The following is a 16,327-nucleotide window of genomic DNA, read 5'->3' as shown; positions in this document are numbered from 1 at the left end:
TTAGTGCCATTGGAAGTAGTCCCCTGTTCTTTTAAAAAAAAAAAAAAAGAACATCTCGAATGTCTGAGGTTCCACGAGTCCTATGTATAAACAGTGATCTATAATATTTATAATCTATATGTATATTTATTACATTTTAAATAAAATTATTCTTTAGGATTGATAGGAGTGTATTTAGCATTGCCTACTATTAAAATTGAAATACAGAGTGTGATTACATTTTAATGTACATAATTTACTTCATCGAAATAACTATAGTAATAATAATAATAATAATAATAAAATAACAAGTTCTGTGAACAATGACTCGACAACCTAACATTCTCTGACAGTACTTGAAAGCCTAACACCTCACCAACTTCATTTTTCACAGGTGTAAAGTTCTAAATCGAAAACTTTTAAAATTCAACAATGTTGCAAACTTGAAGCTTCCCGTTACGATATTGGCATTTTCTAGAGGAAACAGGGTTGCAAATCGGGAATCTTTTAAATTCAACAAAGTCGCAAACCTTGTATGTAGTTATTGCAGCGAAATGAAGGGAAATTAAAGGAAATTACATGTGGATACGAAGGGAAATTGTTAGAACGTTAGAAAGGACTGTAGATTTACTAGTATGAGTGGTTTTGGGCATCGACTTTACAGTTTAATGTTATATTCTTTGAGGATGTGTTCCGTTTCATGGACCAAGAAATATTTAGCGGTCAAGAATTGAATTAATTTTGGAAGTTTGGATCAGAACCCTTGCAATTTTCCAGCAGTAGCACCATCGGTGAGAAAATACCCAAGTTTGTAGTGAAGATAGTTCTCACCGTTGCTGCTAAATGGCGCCACTGATACGTTTTAATTATTATTTTACTTTTATAAATTTATAATTAATACGATTCTTTGCTTTATGAAACTACAAGATATCAGTTAATATCGAAGCTGTGAAGATGTTACCGCGTCTCCTGATGACTAGAATTTCAAGAAACAAAACACAATATGTTAGCACATCTTGAAAATAACAAATTCAAACCTCTATAATATAGAGTCTATATCAATTCACACACTTCTTAAAAGAACCCAATATAAAAGAATTAAAAACTGTGATCTTATATTAATATAACCAATTACGACCAAAAATCCTAATAACTATTTGTATCTTCAACTAGCGACTGATCAGTTCAATAAGTAGATATTATATCATAATATGTTAGTATAGTTAATTAGTATGACTATTAGTATAGTCCAGTATCTAACATAACCTTGTGACTTTTAAAAACTCGTGGTGAGTCAAAACATAATAAGATAAAGCGTATGTATGTCATGCATTACTTGAATAAAATAAGTACAAGGATAGCATACAACAGTACAGTATAATAATATTGCAGTAATTATGAAGCTGCTCTACACCTTGATTCATCTCGTTTTATTTGATATTTGTATATATTCTCACTGTAGAATTGTAATTGTATAAAACAGTAAACTGCACAAATTTTGAATTTGTATTTATTCGAGGTGCAAAGTTTTGTTGCTTCGACCCTGTCTCGGGTCATGTGGTCGTGTTACTAGAATCCAGGCGAACATAACCTGAAATACGATCTAGTATCTTTCGAAATATTTTGTGAACGTATCCTGAGGAATAAAACTTGGTTTCCTTAAATAAATATATAACAGTCGATTAAATAAAATTAGAACGTACACCTTGAATAAAGTGATTTTATATTCACGTTATTTTCGGCAAATTGCTATAAAATATTCTACAAATAGTCCTGCAAAGACGTTTGTTCGTGAAGGGTTGAAAATTCAATTGATGACCAATCAAATTTTACTTGATAGAATTCACGTTTGAACATAAATAGGCGGTCATACTTTTCAAATGTTTCGTAAACGTTTAATCTGCGATAATTTAACTTAGGTCCATTGTTACTTTCTAGAGGTATTATTAAAACAATTAAAAGGATAACGTCAGTCGTTAAGATTTATTCGAGTTATTCGCCATTGGGTATTTTTCGCGTGAATAAGTATATCGTTATATGTGGAGCCACTCGTCAGGTCTTATATGTCGTCCGCTATCTCCCGTTTCTGAATAGCAGAAGACATCATCTCGCGGGAACCAATCACGAGCGTAGCCCGTTCTTCTTCTTTGGTTTCTGGTATTCCTTCTGACGTGCACACTTATTTGGCTGGTAGAGGTTCATTTTTTTATTGTAAAGTTTATTGAGAGAATGGCAGCTCAGTGGATACGAAACTCAGTAAGTAACATGTGCCGATCAAGAAACCCTCGGAACAGTCAGTGTCCTAAGCGTAACCCTACTTCTTCCCAAATTGAAAGGTTAGAATTCTCTACAGATTGGTTATATATCCGTCTGCTTGGCTGTAATATCTTGGCAGTCTCTCCTATTCTTATATCATTCATCGTTTCCACTTTTTCATTTTTCGAATGTCAATTTCCGATCATGTTCCTGATATCCTATTCTACGACGTACGACGTCGTTTGTTGCATGTCCTTCTCGATAATTGTGAATTACATCGATATTTTATTAACAGATTCCGAAAATCGGAGTTGGTTGCTTTTATAGCAGTAAAGTTCAGAAATGTACCCTTATCCCTGGAGACGGTATCGGACCCGAAATTTCTGCTGCTGTTCAAAAGATCTTTGACACTGCCAAGGTAGGGTGGGTTTTTTTTTCTCTCTAACTTTTACATAAAACTTTAATGTAACGACGTTTCTCTTGTGCACGGAATTTTTTATGTAATGTGCATGTCAATGAGTTAGAAGTAGTAATGTTTATTGATGGCAACACTTTTATTACATTTTTTACTGCAATAGTTATCACGAACCAAATGTTTATACACATTGATTTATGGATTATTCGTGGTTTGAATCTTACAAGGTGACCCTATTTGTCCTACTACTAACCTTAAAGAGTTTATTTTAATCTTGCTCTTATACAGGTTGATCCAATTGTAGGCTAATTCAGTCTGCTCTTATTGTAGTTAAGGTATGTTTTTTTATTTTGTATATTTTTTTTATAGATATGTAAAAACATGTATCATATTTGTATGTCATATTCGAGTAACTTAGTGCATGGATTTATATAAGTTTGTTTATATACAATGGCGATGTATCAATTGCTTTTTATGTCCTGAGAGAACTATGCAACATTTCTTAGCACGAATGAACAAATTTGAGTGGTAACAATCATAGGTCTTCTATTGCATAACAGTATTACTCAACTTGTAGTATTTACAACTACAGGCTCGTATATTTTATGCTTTCGCGCGATAGTACTAATAAAAATAATTGTGTTTACTTTTAGATAAGGTATTAACTAAACATTTTCATTTCTTTGATACATAGTTTTACATTGATAAAGTTATCTTATATACCAGGTGCCGATAGAGTGGGAATCTGTTGATGTAACACCGGTAAAAGGTCCAGATGGGAAATTTGGTATTCCACAAGCTGCCATTGACTCGGTCAACAGGAATAAAATTGGTTTGAAAGGACCATTGATGACTCCTATTGGAAAAGGACACAGATCGTTGAATCTTGCATTGAGAAAGTAAGAATGATTTTATCTTTGTGTAATTAAGAGCAATTTAATTCACTTGTCTTGTACACGCGAGAATATTGTCTCAATCTCAATGCGACTGTGTTGAATTGTTTGCGTTACATAATTGTGAATGCCATCATAGACTCATGTTATTTGAATTATTTAACTAAATTTAGATTGAATTCTAATCAGCCTTGAAATAATAGATACAAACTTGTATATTTCCATTAAACATTATATTAATAATTACTCTTTTCCAGAGAATTCAACTTGTACGCCAATGTGCGACCATGTCGTTCCTTAGAAGGTTACAAAACATTGTACGACAATGTTGATGTTGTCACCATTCGAGAAAACACAGAGGGAGAATACTCTGGTATAGAACACGAGATTGTAGAAGGAGTTGTACAGTCTATAAAATTGATTACAGAAGAAGCTTCTAGTAGAGTAGCAGAATTTGCTTTCCAATATGCGCAGGATAATAATAGGAAAAAGGTACTTGATTGGAATTTTGTAAAACAAAATTTTCAATTGTTTTAAGTAATCGAGAATTTGTAACCGCGTTCATAGGTAACCGCTGTACACAAAGCAAATATAATGAGGATGTCGGACGGTTTGTTCTTGAGATGCTGTCGAGATGCTGCACAGAAATTTCCTAACATTAAATTTGAAGAAAGATATCTGGATACAGTGTGTTTAAACATGGTTCAAGATCCGAGTCAATACGATGTACTCGTAATGCCTAACTTATACGGAGACATTCTGTCCGATATGTGCGCTGGACTTGTAGGAGGGCTTGGTCTCACGCCAAGTGGAAATATTGGCTTGAACGGTGCCTTGTTCGAATCTGTATGCATTAGCTATTGATAATAATTGATTGTTATATATGCGTAACGTGCGATTTGATAATAATATTTTTATTTAAAACCAGGTACACGGAACTGCTCCAGATATTGCAGGTCAAGATAAGGCAAATCCCACGGCGTTATTGCTGTCTGCCGTAATGATGCTTAAACATATGGGATTGAATAAACAAGCAGTTATCATCGAAAACGCTGCCTACGAAACAATTAAAGAAGGCAAATGTTTAACGGGTGATCTTGGAGGATCGGCAAAATGTAGCGAATATACTAATGAAATTTGCAAGAAAGTTGCAGCATTAACGAAATAGATAATATGAAGTTGTTTGGAAATAAACTGCCAAATACTCGTAGCAATAATACGCGTGAGATCAGATGCTGTTTTCAAACGTCTCTGTAATTATTGGTTTTAAAAATGCATTCAGTGTACATGTACCGAATGGATCTGCAATTTCATTAAACGAACTGCAGAAGTTTCCGTTGTAGAAATATGTCGTCGGTTCACACACATTTAGATAATTTTTGCCGAGTACTTGTATTAGTTTATCGTGAAGTATTATGTTACTCAACTTCGTGAATCGTGAATTTACTAATTGTGTAATAGCATGTATTGTTATTTCATTGTGATTAAATGCACGCAGTTCGATCGCGTGTGTTGACTGAATGTACTTCCATGTATGTTTGTCACACCATATTCGTTGTTATCGAAGATTCCAATAGAAGAATCTATCCAAGAAATAGGCGTGTATATTGATCTAGGAACACTGTATAATACTTTTAAATGAAATTGTTATGAAAGTAACGCGGCCTCGAGGAGGAGTTTCAAGAAATCAACAACATTGCGCAGTATTACAAATAAATAAAATATTATAAATCGTGTCGTTTATCATTTAGAGGTTACACTGTTTCCACATTTTGGAACGAGATGGCTCCGAGAGCGTTAACGCGAGTAGTGTAAGAACTTTCCAATATTTTTCCGTACATTAAAGAAAAAGGAAAGAAAGATAATGATTGTAGAGAGGGGATCCTTCCAGTATCAACAGTTTCACCCCCTTGCGGTGTTGTGGTATAGCTTCCCTCCCCAACCACTTCATAATTCCCCTCTACTTCTGCTGCCACTGTACAGTATGCTTCTCAGGAAATCTCTCAAGTATATATAAGAAAAGTTGTCGGCTATATTTCACCGGCGAAGGGAGAGAGGAAAGACCCGGTGTCATCTTCGCTGCTCGTTAATTCTTTTCGTGATTTATCGAGACTCTCCGAGCGAGTAATGACTGACTCCTTATAAATTTTTGATATTAGATTCTCCTTTCAAGTGTGATATATAGACCAATGAACCATGTTGCATTAAATTTTTCTTAAAACTGATACACCATCGATATCCCTTCGTTCCTAAAATTTCTCCATCGAAAACAATGAACAAAGTAAATGGTAATTTATATAAATATTACAGGAAACATTTGAATCACACAGAGTGTTCGTTGTTTTCGAGATATTTGTTATGGTTTTCCTCTTGTAACTTCTTTAATTTTACGAATTTTTTAATAAAATTTAAATTGTGTATTTTTAAAAGTATATCATAAATGTATAAAGAAATTCGATTTTTTTTAGACGACAAGGTAGAAAGAATCTTTAAACGCAAGAACGTAGATTTTAAGATAATCGTTCGACAAAGGTGACAATTTTGAAATAAGATTAACGAGCGTCTCGACGATTACGGGGTCGTAGGGGTTGCAAGTGCAAGACGCGATGCGCATCATCCCCCACACCCTAAACCCAACCGGTCGCAACGAGTAGTTACACAAAGGTGGAACACTCGAGCGAAGTGTGGAAAGCGACGCATGCATATTCAGCATCGAGGCCGACGTAGTCATAGGAATAATAAAAATTCGAGGGTTGAAATTATTTAGATTTATGCCCGCTCTCTTGTCCTCGTGCCGGCGGTGACGAGAAGCGATTCGATTCCGGGGAACAAATTTCATGCATTATTCAGGACCTGCCGCAATGCACCCCAGTCAATGGAACCGATCCTTTGGAAAAAGTCGTTTTTAATCTCTCGCCGCGTTCCAATAATGCGCATGCACCCGCTCGTTCCGCTTTCACCCCTTTATGAACGGAAACCGTGTTTTCTGCCTTAAACGCGGAAGCGACTGGGATCCTGAACAATGCACCGGGATTTACTGGGTATCTCTGAACCCCCTGTACGAACCTTCAAGTCTGTGGTTTTGTTTCGTACATTTGTCTTCATTGCTACTTTAGTAATTATTGTAACACGTTCGTTGCCAGGCTGAAACTCGTGAACATTTCTACGAAGTTAACATTTTATTTCGAAACTATTGAAAATCGGATAATTTAATATTTAATTATCATTACATGTAAATAAATTATTCCGTAGCATAAAGATTTCTAACTTCACGTCATTCACGCGACACGAAAGACTTGCTTTCCTGCAAATATACGATCTTTAGATTCTGGATTTTGTTACCTATCGTCGATTCGTTTCGTCGCTGACAGGTTGTCCACTTAATTAATCATTCCGTGGTACGTTCTATAATCGCCTTACAACGGATTAACTGGCCCGACGGCAGCTGCCGGGAGGAAAGTTTTATTTCATTATTTTTCACCGGCTCTATCAGACGACAGTTTTAGTCGAGCACAGTCCGCTAACTCGTTCATGTCGCACGCCAAAAGCGAAACAATGAGAAATCAAGGTGTTCTCGCCATCGTCGCAATCCTGATAGTTTCCATCAATGGACGGGTTTACTACTTGCAGAATCCAGATGGAAATCGATACGGTGACTTGGCTTACCCCGTTCCGAATGAACAATCTTCGCGCGATCTGGATCTGAGCTTCTACGCCGGGGAAGACGAAGCCGAGAACATGATACACCCTGTTAAAAAGGTGAGGGCATCTCTTCTTTTTCTTATATTAATGCATTTTCCTGTCAAACGTGGGAGGAACTAGCATGAAACTAATGAAGCTAATAAAGTTAATAAAGCTGAACAAGGTGATAGCTTATCTAATTTTTTGTTATTTAACACGGAGATAGAGAAATTAATTTTAGTGATAAATTGAATCGTCCTCCTCTCCTTTAAACTAAATCATCAGGCTTTAATATAGTATTAATAAGATTTTCTAAAACAATGATATCATATATAGCTTCGTGGAGATTTTCCCTTTAATTCCCCTTCATTTCCTGGTAGATTTCCAATTAACTTCCCTTCATTTCCTGACACATTTCCCATTAACTCCCCATTATTTTCCTTTAATATCCCTTCATTTCTGTGTCATATCCCCTTAATTTCCTTTCATTTCCTGGCACATTTCCCATTAACTTCTCATTATTTCCTGATATACAGTTCGCTTTAATTTTCCTTCATTTCCTGCAATTGTTCCATTTAATTTCACTCTATTTTTTGACACATATCCCATTAATTTCCCTTCATTTCCTGGCACATATCCCTTTAATTTCCCCCCATTTCCGTGACATTTCCCGTTAATTTCCATTAAAATTCCTTCTACTGAAAATATGTACCGAAAATATGCCCCTTGAATTAGGCATCCCATGCTTACACATACGCCGGGCCGGTTGCCTACTCATAGGCGCAAACGTGCCACCTCATCGCGTATCATGTGATCCTGATACCAGGAGTACAATTCTGACCAAAATTCGATACGTACCAGGTTTCCTTCGTGCCACCTCTTCGCATATCATGTGCTCCTGATACCAGGAGTAAAATTCTGACCAAAATTCGATACGTACCAGGTTTCCTTCGTGCCACCTCTTTGCATATCATGTGCTCCTGATACCAAGAGTAAAAATCCGACATTTTCCATCACAATTTTGAGAGGAGCGATTCGCAACATTGTTGGGTTTGCAACAGTGTTGAAGTTCCGAGAGAATCGATTTGCAACATCGTTGGGTTTGCAACATTGTGGAGGTTTTGGGAGAAGCGATTTGCAACATTGTTGACTTTGCCAAAATGCAAAATTGGCCAGTAATTCCGAAATTTAGCAAAAATTAGCCCCTTGAATTAGGCAACCTGTACCAACAGACATGTCGAACCGGTTGCCTGTCCGTAGGCGCAAGCGTGCCACCTCTTCGCATATCATGTGCTCCTGATATCAAGAGTAAAATGCGGCGCGATTTCGATACATGTGTACACGTGGGTACAGCTGTGGGGACGTGTTAGAAGGTATTAGGAGATGTTAGGACATGTTAGGAGATGTCAGGAGATGATGGGAGATGTTAGGAGAACGGCACCGGCGGCCTGAACGATAAGTAAGCGAAATATTAGTTGTCATCAAGTAGGCGCGAGTATGCCCCTGTTAGATATCAACCGTAGTTAGCCAGTTTGTAGGCCCGGTTGCTACACCGTAGGCGTGGAGGTGCCCCTGGTATACAGCAACCGATGTTAGCCTGCTTGTCGGTTCGATTGTCATTTCGTAGGCGCAGAGTTACCCCTTTTATGCGGCAACCTATGCTAGTCGGTTTGTCGGTTCGGTTGCCATCTCGTAGGCGCAGGAATGCTCCAGTATGCGGCAACGAGAAGTAGCTTGTTTCTCTATTCCGCGTTGTTGCCGCGTACTTGATTGCGGAAGGATTATGTTGGATAAAATAATACTTGAAAAACTAATTGCAACTGCGATTGTATCGATTACTACTTTATTTTTATTAAAAATCACAATCAAATAATTTCAGAATTTTATTATAGAAATTATATCGTTATTAATACTTTCTGTATTTGAGTTTTGTTTTAACTAGTACCGTGAGAAAGAGTAAATAGGCAATGTATATTTAAAAATAAGGGACTAATATATGCTATAATATTTACAACATTCATGTCATACATACGTTTGTAGCACTTTACTTTGTTCAGTGAAATCTTCTCCAGGAATCTCTTTGTCGACGTTGATGAATAAAACCGTTGGTTGCTAATCGATTTAATTAAACCAGGACAATGAGTGGCCAAACGTTAATCTGATTAATTGTAAAATGTCCGAATAAATATTAGCCCCCGTTCGACGTTAATTGCAACGCATATCATAAATGTCGTATTGGTGTCCGAATCAGGTATACACGCTCGCGCCGTCAGAAAAGCCGTTCGTCGAGGTGAACAAAGAGGAGTTACCACTTGCACGTTACAAATTAGTCCAGGCACCCGTTAAGAGGGTTGGATTGGACGATATCATCGTTGTTCCCGAGCAGGGTCGCAAAACTGTGAAAATTGATGGCAACAACAAGGGTGAAGTAATCTTGGAACTTCGCGTAATCGCCAATCACGACACCGTTTGATCAAGTTCGCGGGAAAGTGTAAAGAATACTCCAAAAGAGACTTTAGAATTTTCTTTAATAAAATATAAATGGTATAACATATCCGTTTTTTTATTGTTTTAACCTTTCGCACTGTAGTTGTTTTCTTAGTTTGTTCTGTGGCAATTAGGATTAAAAGAGGATCAAAGTTTTGACCCTTCAACCCTTTATTTATTGAATTTCTCAAAAGCTTTTGAAATCTAGGCGTCCATCTCGATCTTATATCATCTTATAGAGTTGTCCTCTAACGAGTTTCCAAGAGAAGAAAAAACACAAGCATAAGCTGAAGTGGACTCGAAAGTCACAAATAGGTTTCGAAGGGTTTAATTAATACAGTACCACGAGAAAATTAACGTGACTTACAAGTCCAGCCAGTAAATAAAGGGTTAAGTTATACTCAAGAGCAATTCATAAAAATTGCAAATTGTTCAACCCCCAAAAATCGCTAAATGCCGTCACAAAGATCCAAAGCCTAAAGCTTGACGTTGCCAAGATTCTTAGGCCTATGTTTAATACCGACCTTGGATTCAGGAATGGTAATCCTACTCGCGAAGTCGTACGTTGATCGAGATCCGTTCCACGGATTGGTCTGTCTTTGACGGAGAGTCGACAGAGCACAATTAAGGGAACACGAGACCTCGTTGTGTGTGTGTGTGCGTGCACGGATTGACAAGAGATACGTGGCTTTTAGGGACGAGGGCAAATCTGACGGGAGATATCGATCTCCCTCGACTCGTTTGCAAAGGCTGAATGTAAAACTTCGCCTCGGTGTTTGCACACGGTTAGATCGATGGAGCATGCTCCAAGCAGGAATCCATATCTGACGTTGGGGAGAATTCGCGCGGAGCGTGAAGCGTTTTCCAAAAGGTGCTTTTAGGATTATGTTTTTCGACACTAAACCTATCGATGATTTAAGGTCGATCCACGCTATACGACACGGACCGACACCGACACGACAAAACATTAAAACACGCGTTTTAATGGAACTATTCACACTTGACAGACACCGACCTGAACGTTCCGTCAACGGGAACAGTGTGGATAGTTCCATTAACACGCGTGTTTGAATGTTTTGTCGTATCGTGTCGTTGCTGGAACGTGACGGTCCGTGTCGTATTGTCTGAATCGACCTTTATTCGTACTTATTTCTTTAGCGATCAGCCAAATGACTAGTCTTAAAGACGCTTTTTTCAATCACAGTGTTACTGTTAAGTTTTAATATATTTATTTCTTAAAGTTACGAAACCGAGATTACGCTGTATACAATTTTGACATGGGTCGCACTTCGAGAAATGACAGTAGAGAGAAAAATAGCCAAACGAAACTCTTCGCGTAGGATAGGCGATAAACGATGTCGCGGTAAATTCGAAGTGTAAAATATACTGATTATAATTTAACCAAGAATTTAACAATTACTTACTTTCTGATCCAACAAAACAGGAACCTCCAAAAAGTCAATTTTTCATCGAGACAAATCCAGAAACCTGGCATAAGGTCGAGAGGCTGACGAAGTGGTGTGACTGAATGCGACGCTCCTTTTGCGTGTGCGTTCCTTTCGAGGGTGCTCTTGATTATAACGAGCCTGGCGCATTCAGCAAGGTGAGGAAGCTGACTTCCCCTTCCCTCTGCGTTCTCTGTTTTTCACCCTTTCGAGAGTTCGAGTTCAGCGTGCAGCTGGACCCTTCCATAGATGCCGAGTCTGTGTACAGGGCGCAGAGAAAATATTTGTCACGACCCTCGCGGTCGAATCTATGCGTTTCATTAGAAAAATTTGTTGTACACATTCAATCATAATTTCTTTTTTATTTCTATGTATTCTGCTTGACAAAGGGAAAAAAGATTCGTGCGAAACCATTCTGGTGTGACGACGTGATCTTGAATTATAATTTATATTTTATTTGTAGGAGGATAATATAATATAATTGAAATTCAATTTCAATTTTTATTTTATTTTTACGTTTCTACTTGACAAGATTCTGAGATGTTCATGAGAAATCATGTTGTTCCTAAATCTTTGATTTTGACTTATATTTTCTATTTTGATTTTGATTTTGATCTATTTTTATTTATTTCGTTTGATTGGAGTATAAAATAATTTTAATTAAATTTCAATTGTTATCTTATTTCTACGTTTCTGCTTCATAAGATTTTGAAAAGTTCGCGAGAAACTATATTGTTCCAACATCTTGAACATGAATCCTAATTTCTTTTCTATTTTTATGTATTTTGTTTAATGGAAGTATCAAATAATTAAAATTAAATTTTAATTTCCGTTTCATTTCTACGTTTCTACTCCACGAGAAGATGAAATGTCCATATTGTCCCTATTTATAATAATAAATAATACACATATGATAAATATGATGAATCTACAAACAAAAATTTCTTTACGAATATAATTTAAATTATTTACTCACTTGTTCGCTATCATATGGAAGTATCATATCGAACATGGTTACAACTGGTCCAACAATCGTAAAACATAATAAATAATAAACAAATAAATAACAACATAAATTGTCAAAAATGAACGTGTACCAAAACCAATAACATCAGTATAAAGGGGTGCAGGGCTCACGAAAGAAATGTTTTGCTGTCTCAGCCACATTTCGTGCTCGCAGTGGAAGGGATAGGGATTTCTCTGACGCAATTGAGTCGCATTACTTTTATTACGTTTAATATACACGTCGAATACTTTCTATTAGTACATATAGATACAATAGAACGCTACTATAATATGTACAGCGCATATCACATACAGTCGAATTCGGAGAGGAGCCTCTCTGCCCCCAGAAGAGAATCTCTAAGATCTCCCGTCTCCTTCCTAAGAGGTGACTCTTTAAATCGAGCCTCGAATGTAACGATAGGAAAAAGTCTGTTAGAGAATGGTGAAAAGTTAGAGTCGCAAAGATTGCCGAACCAAAGACTCGGTGTCTCGAAAGTGCCATGCTGCGATATCAAAAGGTTAGTTCCGTGCTGGTTAATCGTGGCTCGAAAAGGATCCTCGAGAAATCGGTCAGATTAGAACTGGTTACGTTCAAAACATCGTCACTGACTATGAGATGTATTAGGTTGTCCCAAAACTTTCTTTCGTTTTATTAATAATTAATTCATACACAATATTTCGTGTTTTATGTTACATTACAAAATTGTGTACAATTCATTTCGCTCCATTACTGTTACAGCATCAATGTCTAAGAAATTAGATTGTCTATTTATATAAACACCGCCACAGAAAATAATTGAATGCAACTGACGAAAGAAACTTTACGGACAACCTAATACTTTTAAAAGAACTTTTACGAATTTTTTAAAAATAACGAATCGAGCTTCAACGTGGCCATATACATGACTTTCCGCGTACAATTTTCTATCGAAAACAATTATTCGTTATCGCTAGACTGCGGATCTTTATGAAAAATAAAATTTTCGCGAACGTGCCTAAATAGGAATTTATTTTATTCTGCAAATATTATAACGTAAACTTTACTTTCAATCATTCTTATATTCTTGTATATTGTTTGCATTTAGTAGCTTCTTGCACATTCAAATTTTCTATAAACGCATCAAGATCCGCGGTCTAGTTATCACCGGATATCAAAATGCATCAAAGTGCGTCAGCACGTTGAACATAAACTGGAAAGTAGAAAGAACACCTGTGGAGAAAGCAAACGCGTGCAATTCATTTCGGTTATTATCATTCGTGTCGATGACGTATATTAGAAAACAGAATGGTAGATCCAATCAGATATTTGAGGCCTGACGAAGCCTCGTTTAGTATCAATCGAGAGGATTCGATCGTTTTGACGACGATAACGTTCAGAGCTTCCTATATTACCGTGAACGACGTAGTCGAGCGATGTCTGAGTCTATACCTATTCGTGCAGGCGAGATCGGAAGATATTCGTTCGATTTTCGCGAGTTATTCGGTTACTTGCGAAGCCTGCTCGCTCGCGGGATCCCCCTTCGGCTCTTTCACGTAGTCGACGACCAGCTCGAGGCCAATCAACGCTCGCAGATCCTTCCTCCCTTCTTCCTGACTCGACGACGTGGCGGCGGTGTTCTCCGTTTTCGGGAATCTTTCGTCTGGTTTGCAACAAAATTTCGTATCGATTAGTAACTTCCTTTCCAGCCAGTGCACAACTGAGAGGGTTTGTGCTTGCTAAACTTTAAAATTGCTGTACTTCACATCTTTCGTAGATTTTAATCAATATCTTTCGGAATTTTCATTTGAAGCACAGTGTGGCATTTTTGAAATGTCGTTAAATATCTGTTAAAAATTGAATCAATGTAGGTTCGATAGTCTCAGAGTATCTGTTTTTAAAATAGTGAAGAATAACATTGCAAAAGACATTCCTTTTTATGAAGGAGTATCGAAATTCAATTTTTCTCTGGGCATTGTCAATGTTCTTTTTACATTAGAAGAACTGTTTCTACATATATCCATCTCGTCGATATAACTGAAAATATTATAAATTTTAAGTATACCAAGATAATCAGACTGGTGTTTCAAGCTGAAGTTTCTGAAGTTTCGTAGATGGTAGTTTCTAAAATTTCTTTGTAGAAAGTCCATTTCCAAAAAAAGGAATGTCTTTTGCGATGTTATTTTTCACTACTTTAGAAGCAGAAACTCTGAGACTATCGAACCTGTGCCAATTCACTTTTTAATATATATTTAACAACATATCAAACATGGCCCTACAGTGAAAATTCCAAAAAAGTATCAATTAAAAGCTAAGAAAAATGTTCAGTTTATCAACCAACCCTCTCAGTTGTACACTGGTCCCCAAAATCGTTCAAGCTCCTTATTGTTAATGAAAAGCTCTGTCGCGTATGGGCGACGTGGCGTCCGAGACGTGTTAAGAAAATGTACAACAACAAAAATCGAAAATTTTCAGATCTCCGATTAATGCCTTCTTACTTGAAGAAGTTAGCTAGAGAATTATCGAAGTCAAGCTCCCAGAACATCGGAGTATCTTACCCAAAGGACACGGTTACATCTGGAAGTCTTGGTTTTTAGAGTGAACCAAAGGTTTCTCCGATCTTCCTTCCGTTTTTATTTCTTACTCAGATACTTAACCTTAGTTATCAATCTTAATTAGGAACGAATCAGAGCATGCCTTCTTAAATCTTGTCAGACGACCACGCAACAAGCTCCAGAGCCACGCAACACCGAACGCAACACCGAACGCAAACACCGAAAGCAATCACTCACTGTTATCACCATCCTTCGGACTCTCCTCGCTCTCCGTCGTGGACGTTTCGCTTCTCGAGACGTTCTGTGCTTGGCTTATGTTCCTGTACGTCCTGGTCAGGTGTCTGAGGATGTGATTGGTACCGTGCGAGTTCTCCTCCGTGGTCCTCGAGGTGCTCGCTTCGTCCCTAGTCAGATTCAACGGCCTGTTACTGTTGTATTCCTTCGATTGCGGCACGCTGAACGCCGAACAGTGCTTGCCTTTGAACGGTAGCTGCCTCTCGCTGAGCTTCCTATCCCAGATGTGCCCCGACACGCGTAGGTCGATGAAGAAATGCAGCGGGTCGATGCCTGGATAGGATTGAGGCATCGGATAAGGCGGGTACCAGAGAGGGCTGGGGAGGAAATCAGGGTTCGTCACGTTCCCAGGTAAACCGAATCCCTTAACACCTTGCAGCATGTCGCAACCCCTCCCGGGGAGTCCGGGGAGAAAATTCCTGGAGAAGTCGAGCTTCTTTTGGTCCGACAACAGAGGCAGCTCCTGGCCGCCGAGCGTGCTCTTCGTGCGCTCGTCGTAGGTGCTTCGCTCGCTATAACTGCAGTTCTTGCGATCCGCGGTGTGAGTCTCTTCGGGTTTCACCTTCGGCAACTCGCTGGGAAAGATGTTCTCGGGGGGTTGGGCTTGCTCGAAGTGACGCGGTCGCTCGTCGAAGTAACTCCTGCTCTGTTTGCTGAAGTCTGCCTTGTTCTCGTCGACTGGCTTCAGTATATCGCCACCGAAGTTCGGTTTCTGCTCGAAGTTTCCTACTTTGCTCTCTGTCTCGTAACCGTCGCTCTGCTTGCCCCTGTTCTCCAACCTGGCTTCCGTTTGCTGCTGGTGCTGTTGCTGCTGCTGCTGTTGCTGACCGTGAAAGTACTTCTCCTGTTGCTGATGGTGATGGTGATGGTGGTGATGGTGTCTCTCCTTCGTGGTCAGTTCCAGAGGGCGATCCCTCGCGTCCCTCCAAGATCTCTTCCGACGTCTCGGCGCGCTCGCTGTTGTTCCCGTCGACGATGCCTCCGTCTTTGCTTGGACGAACGAGCGCAACATCTCGCTGAAGAAGAAGCTGTGAGGCGTCAATGGAACATTGTAGAGGTACGGAGGGGTCGCTGCCAACAGACGTGAGACCAAGTCGCCGCCGGACAGGGAGGCTGGACTCTTCAGGGTCGACGGATCGCCTGTGGTTGTCGTCATGTTGATCGGTTTCGTGGCCTCTAAACTGGAGGAATTGGGAAATTTGAAATTGTTAGACAGAAATTGGACGTGCAGTTCAGCATTGATTGCGCAAGTTATTGAATGGTATTTCGTGGTGCTAGAAAGTGGGGTGAAAGTACTACAAGAATTTAATTAGTAAGTATTTTGCTTGGTTATGTTTAAA

General features: G+C 38.5%; 3 protein-coding genes across 3 annotated transcripts; 2 read left to right on the top strand and 1 right to left on the bottom strand.

Annotated features, from left to right (window-relative positions):
- The first annotated feature begins 2,067 nt into the window (after nucleotides 1-2,067).
- LOC128892769 (probable isocitrate dehydrogenase [NAD] subunit alpha, mitochondrial) lies at nucleotides 2,068-5,274 on the top strand. The gene is made up of 6 exons (XM_054153310.1): nucleotides 2,068-2,235; nucleotides 2,531-2,653; nucleotides 3,377-3,549; nucleotides 3,801-4,035; nucleotides 4,111-4,389; nucleotides 4,472-5,274. Exons 1-6 carry the CDS (start codon nucleotides 2,209-2,211, stop codon nucleotides 4,709-4,711), a joined length of 1,077 nt encoding a protein of 358 aa, XP_054009285.1. The 5' UTR covers nucleotides 2,068-2,208; the 3' UTR covers nucleotides 4,712-5,274.
- Nucleotides 5,275-6,993: 1,719 nt separating this feature from the next.
- On the top strand, nucleotides 6,994-9,766 carry LOC128892770 (uncharacterized). The gene is made up of 2 exons (XM_054153311.1): nucleotides 6,994-7,302; nucleotides 9,476-9,766. The coding sequence occupies exons 1-2, from the start codon at nucleotides 7,075-7,077 to the stop codon at nucleotides 9,695-9,697; spliced, it is 450 nt and encodes a 149-aa protein (XP_054009286.1). The 5' UTR covers nucleotides 6,994-7,074; the 3' UTR covers nucleotides 9,698-9,766.
- Nucleotides 9,767-12,365: 2,599 nt separating this feature from the next.
- On the bottom strand, nucleotides 12,366-16,258 carry LOC128892771 (uncharacterized). Its single transcript, XM_054153314.1, has 2 exons — nucleotides 14,931-16,258; nucleotides 12,366-13,801 (listed from the first exon to the last, which is right to left on the bottom strand). The coding sequence occupies exons 1-2, from the start codon at nucleotides 16,141-16,143 to the stop codon at nucleotides 13,638-13,640; spliced, it is 1,377 nt and encodes a 458-aa protein (XP_054009289.1). The 5' UTR covers nucleotides 16,144-16,258; the 3' UTR covers nucleotides 12,366-13,637.
- Between the last annotated feature and the right edge of the window lie 69 nt (nucleotides 16,259-16,327).

The sequence above is a fragment of the Hylaeus anthracinus genome, unplaced genomic scaffold (genome assembly GCF_026225885.1).
Source record: "Hylaeus anthracinus isolate JK02 unplaced genomic scaffold, UHH_iyHylAnth1.0_haploid 17406, whole genome shotgun sequence".
NCBI classification, from domain to species: domain Eukaryota; kingdom Metazoa; phylum Arthropoda; class Insecta; order Hymenoptera; family Colletidae; genus Hylaeus; species Hylaeus anthracinus.
The sequence above is the reverse complement of the archived record's forward strand: the minus strand, read 5'-3'. Positions and strand labels throughout refer to the sequence as shown.

Coding starts and splice junctions, on each gene's coding strand:
- LOC128892769 (XM_054153310.1), top strand. CDS start 2,209: ATGGCAGCTCAGTGGATACGAAACTCA. Junction 2,236..2,530: donor CTCAGTGGATACGAAACTCA/GTAAGTAACATG, acceptor TTTTATTAACAG/ATTCCGAAAATCGGAGTTGG. Junction 4,390..4,471: donor ACGGTGCCTTGTTCGAATCT/GTATGCATTAGC, acceptor ATTTAAAACCAG/GTACACGGAACTGCTCCAGA.
- LOC128892770 (XM_054153311.1), top strand. CDS start 7,075: ATGTCGCACGCCAAAAGCGAAACAATGAGAAATCAAGGTGTTCTCGCC. Junction 7,303..9,475: donor TGATACACCCTGTTAAAAAG/GTGAGGGCATCT, acceptor TGTCCGAATCAG/GTATACACGCTCGCGCCGTC.
- LOC128892771 (XM_054153314.1), bottom strand. CDS start 16,143: ATGACGACAACCACAGGCGATCCGTCGACCCTGAAGAGTCCAGCCTCC. Junction 13,802..14,930: donor TCCGAAGGATGGTGATAACA/GTGAGTGATTGC, acceptor GTTGCAAACCAG/ACGAAAGATTCCCGAAAACG.